At 41.5% G+C, this 12476-nt stretch overlaps 1 protein-coding gene across 1 annotated transcript in view; it reads right to left on the bottom strand.

Annotated features, from left to right (window-relative positions):
• LOC112246026 (myoferlin) overlaps positions 1 to 11312 on the bottom strand; it is a 52015-nt gene extending 40703 nt beyond the window's left edge. The window contains 8 exon segments of the mRNA XM_042327455.1: positions 488 to 550; positions 1240 to 1368; positions 1898 to 2064; positions 3766 to 3862; positions 4585 to 4693; positions 9162 to 9253; positions 9538 to 9593; positions 11122 to 11312. Coding sequence (XP_042183389.1) covers positions 488 to 550; positions 1240 to 1368; positions 1898 to 2064; positions 3766 to 3862; positions 4585 to 4693; positions 9162 to 9253; positions 9538 to 9593; positions 11122 to 11209 — 801 coding nt within the window. The 5' untranslated portion in view covers positions 11210 to 11312.
• Between the last annotated feature and the right edge of the window lie 1164 nt (positions 11313 to 12476).

Here is a 12476-nt window from a genome sequence, read left to right as displayed (position 1 = left end):
GTAGCGACCTCGTTGTCAGAAAGTATTTTTCACTCTTGTATACTGGCAGGGGGGACAGCACAACCTTGGCTTACGGCTTGGGGCTGATCCTGTTGGGGGGCCAGCTACCAACCACGATCACCGACCAGGGTCTGGCCTCCCCATCGCCTCCAGGCTTCCTGCACAATGGTGGGCCAGCACAACCCCTTCCTGCATGTTCATCAGATCCATGCTCACACAACCTTGACTTATGGCCGGGGGTTGGCACTGCCAGCAGGCTCAGCACAGCCTCAGTCCATGACTGGGGGCTGATCCTGCTGGGAGGACAGCTACCAACCCCGATCCCCAATCGGGGTCTAGCCTCCCTGTCCACCATCCACGCCAAAAATCCCCATACCATACTCCAACTACTACCCCTTCCGACATGTTCATCAGATGGAGAGAAGCCAAACTCGTGAACACACTGTATATAGACTATACCCAGTCTAAGAGGGAGTGTTGTACTTACCCCAATACTGATACAGTCATCTAAAAGCTCTGAAGGCAGGATGTTGACATTAAAGAAGAATATCTGTGGAGAGGGTTTATAAATATGTTGATATATACAGTATTTTCATGGTTTATTTATGTACATAGTAAAGAGTTAGGCATAACCATGACCATTTTCCATAGCTTTCTATACTCTTGATTTTGAAGGAAATTCATACAGTCATACTGTAGCAATTGTATAGTAATTGGCTAGAAAAGGTTGAGAAAATGCATGTGAGAGGTCAAGGGGGATAGATAATGTATCTAATGGAGGATTCTGCTATAGATTTACTCAAACATATCACTGTTGCAGAGAGAGAAGAAGATCCAAATGAAACTCACTGAAGCAGGAGAAGGAGGAGTGCATTGAGAGAGGGATCAGCAGGACAAGATAAAAGAGGAGCAGGAGTCAAATAGACAATCAATCAATCAATCAATCAATCAAATGTATTTATAAAGCCCTTCTTACATCAGCTGATGTCACAAAGTGCTGTACAGAAACCCAGCCTAAAACCCCAAACAGCAAGCAATGCAGGTGTAGAAGCACGGCGGCTAGGAAAAACTCCCTAGAAAGACAAGCGTTTAAAGAGGTGAAAAAGACAGTCTATACAAATATTAAATACTGAAACAAAGATGACCTTTCGCGCAATCAGAGAAGTGTAACTTTGCCCTAGTGGTTTTGATTTTTGAGTATAAGAGCAGTTTAAAACTATGGAGTTATGAAGAGATTACCTCATCAAAGAAGGGGTTGTTTCCTCGTCTGATCCTGGTTCTGTGGGTCTGTCCGCACACATTCACTTTGACAACCGGTTTAATGTTGTTTCCCGGCAACTGTCGGCCCTCGATAACTCGAACGCGAATCTGGTCATTGAAGAGTATAAGAGTTTAACTAACACTGAGTGACGTCAACAAACACAAAATTCCTTAATTACGCCTTTTATTTATTTAATTTGTCAATAATAGGAGAGGTCAAAGAGGCGCTGTTCTACTACAAAATGCATATCTCCTTCCTTTTTTCCTTCCTTCCTTGAGCCAATCACTGATCTGTTAGTGATTGGATTGATGAATGCATAATTATCATATTGCTGTCACCTCTCATGCCTATACAGATGAGTGATTACCTCAAGTAAGATAAAATAGGATGAAGGACACATTTCATAAGTATTTAAACAGGGCCCCATACTACCATCCAGGGCTGCATCTCAATATTCCTTTGCTAGTCTTCCCTCCCACTGATCTGAAAGAACTGGAGGTTGAAAGCCATCATCCACCATACTGCTTTCATCTGTCCTGTGGTTTCAGATCAGTGCAAATGAAGGAAAGAGAGATGAGGAGGGGAGGATACTATAAATGTTTGACATGCACTTCATGTCCTAGCTATGTACTCTACCTGGAAGTCCTGGGGCTTGTTGGCCAGGGCCCGGTGTCTCTTGCGGCTGGTCCGGACAGGCCTCTGGTTGGGGTTACCAGGCTGGCCAGGTGTGGGTGGAACTCCAGGGGTCCCCACCTGACCCCCAAGGGATACCTCCTCCCCATCCTTCCCTTCCTCACCCCCACCTGGTAAGCCACACACACACACACACACACACACACACACACACACACACACACACACACACACACACACACACACACACACACACACACACACACACACACACACACACACACAGAGAGAGAGTCTTGTACAACTAACCTTGTGGGGACACACAATTCAGTCCCATTTAAAATCCTAATGTCCCTAACCCTAAACCTAACCCTGACCTGTACCCTAACCTTAACCCGAAAACATTACCTTAACCCTAAACCTAACCATAGCTCCTAACCATAACCCTAAAACGAACCATAGCTCCTAACCATAACCCTAAAATGAACCCTAGCTCCTAACCCTTATTCTAGCCCGAACACTAATTCTAATTTAAACCCTAAACCCCCTAGAAATAGAATTTGTGGGGACCTATAAAATGTCCCCAGTTGGTAAAACAATTTTAGTTTACGATTATTGTGGGGACTTCTGGTCCAGGTGACTTGTGTTCAGCATATTGTCTGCTGAGTGCACTTGTGTCGTGTGTATATTTAAAACATATACAAATATACATAAAAAAATTCATACCCTACCATCCCTACCCTGATTAGAGTAAACTAACAGACAACAAAACTTCTACTGCTACTTACAGCTATTTTCCCTCATATCTACAGTACCTGTAGCTAAATAATTAGACATACAGAAACATTCCTAATTCCCTCAAGTGCTGGATTTTTACCCACAGCGCCAATCCACCATTCAATCTGAACTCCAAACCTCCGATGTCCACAGAGTCACCCATCTTTCCCAGTATAATGCCATTTTGTTATTTCCTTTTGCAATACATCCATCCATTTGACTATGATGTCTTATGAGAGACCTGAACCTCCCTATTTGTAACATTTCTACCAATATTGCCCCATAAATAAATACTTTACCCAGGAGTTCAATTATATTTCCCATTGACAGATCGTGGTTTTTCCAGATCACCTAACAAAACAGTTTGCAGGTCCATCTGTAACCTGATATTATGACATAACAACCATTCCCGGACCTGACTCCAAAAGCGAGCCCCCGATGGAACGTACTACAAAATATGTTCGGTTGATTATGTTTCCTCGTGGCAGAGTCTGCCAAAGGCCGTAAGTGTTGTTTGTCTTTTCAATTTGCATCCTCCATTTCCATAAACAGCAAGCAGCCTTTCACTTGTGTCATGAACACAGACAAGCCAGAACCACTTCAATACTTCCTACCAACCAAAGCCTAAAACCACAACATCACACCACCTCACTAGCCTGGTTACCTGGGTTGTATTCATTAGAGACCAAATGGTGAAAAAAACCTCTGAAACAGGTAGGGACTACCTGGACTTGCCCAATAAGAAATGCAAGCTTTTGTTTTCCGTTTTCAAACGCTTCCTGTTGTGTGCCCTAATGAACACAACCCTGGCTACCAGATCTGTCTGTACTTTAGTCAACTGCTCATTACATGACATTGAACGACAGAGGAGTTGGCTAATACACAAACAAATCTGGGAACCAGACTACCACTGCAATACCAAACCCAAACATTCCACTGAGACAGCTGCATACTTTTCCCAAACTACATGTATAAGAGTTGATTTACATTACTGGCATACCAAAGACATTGGAACTGATCTCATGAGAGAAGGACACCATTTTGCTTCACCAAAACAAAAGATGGCGTGCACATATTTGTTATGTTACACTGACCTGTGTCCCCATACGACTGGTCTTCATCAGTTTGATTGTTAGGGTTAGGAGCTGTGCTAGCAGGCGGCTCATAACCAATCATCAAATGAATGGTTGCCTAAAAAAAGATGGGATTAAATGTCAACATGCTGCTTCAAGACAATGTCTCAATGTATTGACAACTTTAACTTACATTATTTTACATTGACATATTATGGTCAATGATCAAGACGTTTTAACCTAGTTATTATATGCATGGGGTAGTTCTGACTGGGACTCAGGCCTGGGTCCAGCAACTGTCAACCCAACACCTTAGCGGTTACGCCAAGAGACCTGAACCTCTTGACGAGGTCCCTAGGTGTTGGGTTAAGGTCGCTACTCCAATCAAATCAAATTGTATTGGTCACATACACATGGTTAGCAGATGTTAATGCGAGAGTAGCGAAATGCTTGTAGTGTAGCGAAATACTCGCTACACTAGCCCCTCCCTTCAGGAGAACATCTCCCCAAGCTTCTTTATTCCAAGTCCTTCATGTGTATTCGCCTTTCCGATGACCTTATGGGCACCATCCCACTTCTTACACCAATGTAGGGAATTTGTGTGTTAGTTCTGACCAGGACTTGAACCCGGGTCCAGCTATTGTCAACCCAACACATTACCGTTAAGCCAAAAGCACCGAACCTCGACAATGTCACTACAATAAAGTGTATTATTGGTTACACTTCGTTTACTTTTAAGAATAAGCCAATTATAAATGCTTATACATGTTTATAAATCTTGTTCATTCTAGAAGCTGTAAATTCTCAATGACACAAGTGTGTAGCCATAGAGAAACTCACCCCAGTGTCCTGTTTCTTCTCATTGACCAGGGACAGGTTCTTTGCTGGGAGGGACTTGGTGTGACCATGAGCCAGGTCTAGGAGAGAGATCTTAGCTGAGCCAATAAATCTGGAATAGAGGTCAAAAGTCATGAGCACCACCTGTATGTATGTGACATAAATCTTTCAGGTGGAAACGCATACAGTAACATAATAATATCATACCCAGATCACTTAAACAAATGCATGCATTATACTTGCTGGTCTACTGCATGAAGAGGTGTAGATTTCCTCTGTTGTTTGTGTACAATTGTTGATGGGAATTTATATGAATGACTAGAATAATCCACCCTGAACCCTGAAGCCGTATAATCGTATGAGTATGAAATTGATTTGAATTATGTATGACCATAGTCTGTACAATATGTCTATAAACCTTATTTGAATAACAGACAGACTGTCTGAGCAAGATTCAGGGCCGACCTTGGCTGGGGCCACTGAGAGTACTTCCCAGTTTCCCTATCTTGAGGGAGGAGGGGGAGTAAGTCTCACGGAATCCCGTAGCAGGGCATTGTGTGCTAAGGTTGGTGAGAAAGTGTGCGCGTATGGGTGTGTTAGTGTGAACGTGTGTGCGTGTGTGAGGGTGAATGTGTGTGCGTATGTTTGTGAATGTGTGTGCGGGATAAGCCCGTATAAAATGAAATGTTTTGTACAACAGACCAGAGCTCTCGTAAATAAACTTTCTGACTATCGTAGCTGGGCCTCCGTCTGATTAATTTCAACCAGTTTCCTACAAATTCTCGGTTTCAGGCTGAGTAGTTAATTGAATTGGGTTTATGAACATCGAGAACATAATTCTCTTGACAACAATGATGTATGTCATTTTATATGTATGAATATATTCGTTTTTTGACTAATCACAGGCAGTATCCAGTTCTCATTTGTACTTCTTTCAGAATTGACAAACCTAGCAACAAGTCATATAGAGCAGTTATATTTGCCACACAGATCTGATGAAAGTCCCTTATGGGGGAACTGAGGACTAACTAGAAAGGAACCAAGGGTTCTTTATTACGCAATGATTAAGAATCATGTTGCATTGCTTAATCTCAGTTATTCCCGTTATGTTTACAAAGCCACCACCGTGCCATGCAGCCACAATTTAAAGAAGTGTGTATATGTCAACATATTGTTGATACCATTGAGGCACTTTGCTTGTGCTGGACTGGAGGAACTCAAGAAAAACAAAGTGATAGGATTGTAGCGAGACGACGACTTTCCTGTAACTGAGTGATCTTAATAAGCTGTCACAATGACAAACATCAGCCTAGCATAGCTTATTTTGGCAACCATTAGAGCCTTCCCCGGAGAACACTGGGAAAAATGTCATCTGTGCTCTGTAGTGAGGCTCAACACTTGATCCCACAGACGAGGGCAAAGAATCATGAAAAGGGAGGACGAGGAAAGACTAACCGCTGGGAGCAATTAGCATCTACCACAGGCATGCCTGTAGTATGGCCTTGTGTATCAGGCTGAGGGGAGGAGAGAGACAAGAGAGAGAGAGAGGGAGAGAGAGAGAGAGAGAGAGAGAGAGAGAGAGAGAGAGAAATTTAATTGAGAGAGAGAAGGAGGGAGGGAGGGATAATTTAAGTGAATTGAAAGAGAGCATGGGAGAGTGAGGGGGGATAGAGAGAAAATAAGAGAGGAGAGAAGAGAAGAGAGATGGGAGGGGGAGAGAGAGAGGGAGAGAGAGAGGAGAGAAGAGGGTGGGAGAGAAGAGAGAGGGGGGAAGGTGGGATGTTGTCATGCCTCTCCCCTCTTGGCTATGTCACCTCAGTGTTGAAGTAATTTGTCATCCCACACAGAGAGATAAACATTCATGCGTTAAAACAGGTCCTGGAAATGACGTTGAACTACAGGGTCAGCGGTAGAGATCACACCTTGGCATTGAAAGCAGGCTACTCTGAAGCTGAGAGAGGAATGCTCTTTGAGGCTTTTGTTTTTTATTCCTCTTGGAATTTTACACATTTCACATTTTATCTTGACTCAATTAGTTGGCAGTTGACTTTTCAAAGGCGAGCAGACACATGCCAAATACCCATTGCTGAATATTTTCCCTCTGAGGAAATGAGTTGACTGTTACTGACTAATAATATGGAACACACACTAACTGTCAGCACACTAGTTGGCTATATTTATGCACTGGGTAGTGGCTAGTTCCTCTTTTATGAGTCTAAAGCAGTTCCACACTATGAAGTCAGATAATACAGCATAATATGGGGTTCTTTCTTTTGCTGATATCAAAGGCCCTGCTGCTAACTGTGCCCGTCTATTTGTGCTATCATGTCAACTCCTTGTCAATCAATGTCATGCCATGTTTGGATTGACAATGAGTAATGGAGTTGGCAAGAACAGGCTATAGTTTACTGTCTAGTCTCTAGCAGAAAAAAAACATACTGTATGTAGTCATGTTTGTATATCATTTTGGGCTTTTTAAAATTTTATTTGGATGTTGGATATGGAGGATTCGAAATGCCTCAACAGGACAAATGATTGTATATGGTGGTCACTAGGAGATGTCCTTATATCCACCCCCCACTATTGAGTGTGTGTTCATACTAGATGAGATATACACACACATCTGCAAAGGGTTCTCAAGCTTACTCAAACCCCCACCTGCCAGTGACAAGCCTGTGCAAGCTCTGTAACTTTGCTTGTGTTTGAGTCTGGACTCTGCCAGTGCCCCCCACACACATTATAGAAGTTCAAAGATGTGAGTCACTCTCATTATCATAGCCTTCTCTCTCTCTCTCTCTCTCTCTCTCTCTCTCTCTCTCTATCTATCTATCTATCTATCTAGATTAGAGTTCCCCCTGAGAAGTGGTGAAAAGCATGCTGCTAAATAGAGGCTGCTCATTACGTGACTTCAAAATATCACATTGGAAATGGAACAGCAATGAAGCATCAATACAGCTCAGATATGTTTCATCAATATAAAAGCACTAACATGTGAAGTAAAAAGCATTTTGATACCTGTTTCTCTTGATATACAGTAGACACATAAGAGACCCTTTTTGAATCTATTGAGATTGAAGTGATTTGTGCTCATGGTGAAGCAATAGCCTTTTGGAGAGAGAAAACGGTTCCATCATAGTGAGCGATGAATCCTCCTCACATAGCACAGCGAGTCTGAACACGGAGGCAGGTACAGGGTGTGGTAGTGGAGCTGCAAGGGGTTGTGCGACTTCAAATCACCCCTCACTTTCCACTTACCATCGTGGTAATCATTGAAGCTCTGCGGTAACACAATTTTCCTCAACACATGTTGTCATGGCAAGAGGAGTTCCTGTAGAGGTTATGTGGCCCATTGCAATGGAAAAACTTGAGCTTTTTTTATGTAATTGTAGATCAACTAAGTTCTCTTTCAAAAACTTGTTTCTGTATCTCACGTATGGGGTAAGTCCTTCGGGACGGGGTCACAAGGATACTCCAATCACACAACCTATTATGAGGCGCCCCGCCCTCGAGCTCATTAATCGTTTTCTTCCTTACGGAGATCACAAGCTCTCTCTACACTCTCCTCAGCACGACTTGCCTCGTTGTTTTCCGACTTAATTGTGAACTCGCCACCGATATAGTCAACTGCTATGGGAGTTGACTACATGTGAGATACCCATATTTGAGATAACGAAAAAAGTATTTGAAAGAGCACTTGGGTAAACACTTCTGCAGTCAGAGATCCATTATGTTCCTTACGGTCAAATCTTAAGGTTACTTGCGTAACCCCTGTTCTCTGATAATATGATTGGGGTATCTCAATATGCTTAAGGAGGAACACATATGTTTGATAATGAGCTAGAGTATGGGACTTGATGCATTATAATAAGTGGGGTTCCCCACTATTCGCCACGCCTCCTGTCTGTTTACGACAGATGTTTTGTGATTGGAGCTTCCTTATGATCTCGCCCCCAAGGGCATGCCCCCATATGTAAGATAGCTCACTCATATTATCATAGAACTACGGGGTTACGCAAGTAACCTGAAGATTTGACCTGAATGAACATTATGGATCTCCCTCCGCAGAAGTGCTTACTATAGTTTTTGACAACTCAGTTTAAACTCAGCACTGGCCTCAGGGTTTGACCTTAATGAACATTATGGATCTCCCTCCGCAGAAGTGCTTACTCTAGTTTTCTACAACTCAGTTTAAACTCAGCACTGGCCTCAGGGTTTGACCGTTCCCTTTCAGTAACTCTCTGTATAACCTGTAATTACCAGACACTGTATTGTAATGACCAGGTTCACATTCTAATGGAGGGGCACTTTGACTGAGAAATGACAAGAGGTCAAACTGAGTAAAACACTATGTCCCACCTCCTCCCTAGCAGCACTAGCAGCGTCCGATTAGCAGGAGTGTGTGTGTGTGTGTGTGTGTGTGTGTGTGTGTGTGTGTGTGTGTGTGTGTGTGTGTGTGTGTGTGTGTGTGTGTGTGTGTGTGTGTGTGTGTGTGTGTGTGTGTGTGTGTGTGTGTGTGTGTGATGTGTGTTCTCTCACAAAACTTTTGAGACATATACAGTAGCTACATGTCAGGTACGTACATGTCTTTGCCGATCGTCTCATAGTCTTTCACAATCACGTCTATAAAGGAGGACGCATCCAATGGGGAGCCCTTTAGGTCGAACTCAAGCACCTGGAACCACAAATTGAGTTAGTACATAAAAAACGCAACTTTGCCAATGTTAGTTAAATTATGAAACATGGGGGGGTACAAATGCTTTAAATCAAAGGGGAAGTGTTCACAGTTATCATTACTCTATCTAATAATAACTACACACAGCGGTCAACATTTTAGCCTCATTCCCTAATTCATTCTCATATCCTCCTCCACACAAAACTTCACTCTCAACACCTTTTTCAACATTCCCAGAGACTGCCAGAGAGAGGATGGATTGTAATGTTAATATTTATACTTACTTCATTCCACACGGGATTGAGTTCACGATCAATTGCTTTAGTTTTCTTCTTTTCACCTGTAGCATTTACACAAAGTGGCAAGATTAAAACACGCAAATATATTTTATATATACCCTGCATATAACTAGGCAAGTCAGTTAAGAACAAATTCTTATTTACAATGATGGCCGACACCGGCCAAACCCGGACGATGCACCGCCCTACGGGACTCCCAATCACGGTCGGTTGTGATACAGCCTGGAATCAAACCTGGGTGTCTGTAGTGACACCTCAAGCATTGAGATGCAGTGCCTTAGATGGCTGTGCCACTCGGGAGTATATGCATGGTAGAATATATTTCTCTGGGTTCAATGCAGATGTTTTTATCTGAATATCAAATCATTTCTGGGTAACAATTATGTTACTGTGACCGTTTTTAACTAAATGCTCAAAAATAAACAAAAATAGCTTCTTTGCAAAAATGCAAAGTTCTCAAGCAATCATTTTGCAAGGACTGTTTAGGGGTGGTTTAAGTGGGGAGGGGAAAACTAGCTGTTATTGGTAGAGAGGGTTGTTTCTTATTGGTCTCTTAACTAATTTACTGCCTGGTGATGTCACCAGGTAGGCCAAAATTCTACCCCACCAAAACAGGCTGAAATTTCAGGCAGTCTTTTCAAACAGCTCTTACACTAAAAGGACATTATCATAATTTTCACAATTTCAATTTCCAACCTCATAATGGAAATATATATAAAGCACAGGTATATCATGTTTTTAACTGCACTGGGCCTTTAACATATATAGGTAGTTTTAAAATGAGTAATAACTACAACGCTGGTAACACAGTGAGCCAACTTACAGCAGGCAACATATTGAACCATAAAAGTTGAATGTGCATCTTGGACTGACTCTTGTCCTAAAATATCCATACAAAAATGAAGCACATTGACCCAGCTGCAGAGCTCTTCATGACAGGGGGAGAATGGATGATTCCAACCCTTTATAAGGGAATGTGTTTTCCCTCTGTGTAACACAATACAGGTAACATTATTTCATGTGACTCATTGCCTTAAAGCAGGCAAAATGAGGTTTGGGAATCTCAGAACTAATGCACAGTACCATTGTTGTACCTTCAATGCAATTCATAGTAGTTTTGTGCCCTTACATGCTCACAGTTAATGATGCAGTATCTCCACTTTGAATACAAAGAACATCATGTTTGTGTTTATTGAACATGTTAAATGTTTGGGGACTACAAAATCCATCAGAATATCATCTTATTGTGGAATATTGCAATTGTTGGTTCAAAGAATAAATGATAGACAGAAAATTGGTCGACTAACCCAACATTGACAGGAAAGGGCAGAAAGGATAATATGACTTTAAAATAAAGAGAACTATAAAGTAGCCTAACTAAGAAGTAGGCTACAACCCGAAAGCAACTCTGCATGTCTTCATCTTTGATTTATATTAGCCTACATTTGGAGAACGTCTTTGATCCAGATGTTTTGAACTTCTCAAGAATAGCCAACCATCAAGGCATTGAAACCAAAGAGTAGATGTAGGCTAAATGCCACAGCAAGAGGCAACAAAACAATAACTCACCTTTGAACACTACCGCTGCTATGGGATCTGGGTTTCTGAGTTTCTTTTTGGGGATGCCTTTGGCTGATTCCACTACGACGCGCAACATTATTAGAGTTGTTCAAGTCTGTAGTATAACTCCCTTATGAATCACAGCATGTTCCTCTGCCAAGGCGTCTCTTAACCAGCGCTCATTGTAACAGAGGAAATGCTCCTTTAGAGGAGGAGTGAAGTCACGAATTATTTGGCTATTCACTGTAAGAGTCAGCAAGGAACAAAATATTATGGACGTGTGTTAAAAAGTATTCCATCACGTCGTGTAGGCTATAGTCCAAATCTGTTAGGTTACTAGCCATCCTACTTGTTACATCTACTTCTACTTCTTGTGATATTGTTATGAGTTTAAAAACAAACTTGACGCTGTCAAAATATTGTTTTACTATAGGCCACTCAAAAAGGCTACAATTCGTCATAGCCTACGTTGAATGATTTACATGCATCTGGTAACAGCTTTTTAGTCTATCGTTGTTCAAAAGTAGCATACAACGCAGCGCCACCCAGTGGTGATGGGGTTGTACAACGCTGAGTGTGGTACCCTAAAATGACTGCGGCGATTTTCTTTCAAACAAAAGATATCCCATGATAATTCTTATCACAGCAAGAATACCACTGTTATTCCCCATACTGTTATTGTTTCACATCTAAGTAATTTTGCTGGTTGAATTAGGCTATTTGAAATCTGATATGCGAACTTGTGTCTTTGAAAAAAAACGACAAAAAAAATTCAATGAGGGCTTTGCATTTTTGTAAGCATTTATGGGCGTAAGCATTTATGGGCAGTGAGTGAGCTCCAAAATAATTGGGACATTGACACGTTTTACAGAGAGTCGGATAGTCCTGAATGAATCGTGAATGATGATGAGTGAGAAAATTACAAACACAGTTAAATAAAGGTAAAATAAAAAATAAAAACAAACAAATATCATATCCTCAGGACATGCTAACCTCTCAAAGTTATGATATTTGTGCGTCTGTAACTTTCTCACGCATCATTATTCACGATTCATTCAGGACTATCCGTAATCATGGTAGCATCCACATTAATGGAGAAGTGTTTAGAAACATATTATATTCGTATTTAAAAGTCACTCCAAAATGACACAATCAATTATTTACCATATATTTCTATTGGGAATAAAATAATCTGTAATTACCAAAACAAACAGCAAATACATCCAACAAGTTTGTAGAATCACAAGCTTGATTTAATCAATGGGGGACTATGTACACAAAGTGCTGTCCTTTCTAAACGGGTTGTTCACCAGATATGGATGAAAATACCCTCAAATTAAAGCTGACAGTCTGGACTTTAAGTT

The sequence above is a fragment of the Oncorhynchus tshawytscha genome, linkage group LG09 (assembly GCF_018296145.1).
Source record: "Oncorhynchus tshawytscha isolate Ot180627B linkage group LG09, Otsh_v2.0, whole genome shotgun sequence".
Taxonomy (NCBI): Eukaryota; Metazoa; Chordata; class Actinopteri; order Salmoniformes; family Salmonidae; genus Oncorhynchus; species Oncorhynchus tshawytscha.
The sequence above is the reverse complement of the archived record's forward strand: the minus strand, read 5'-3'. Positions and strand labels throughout refer to the sequence as shown.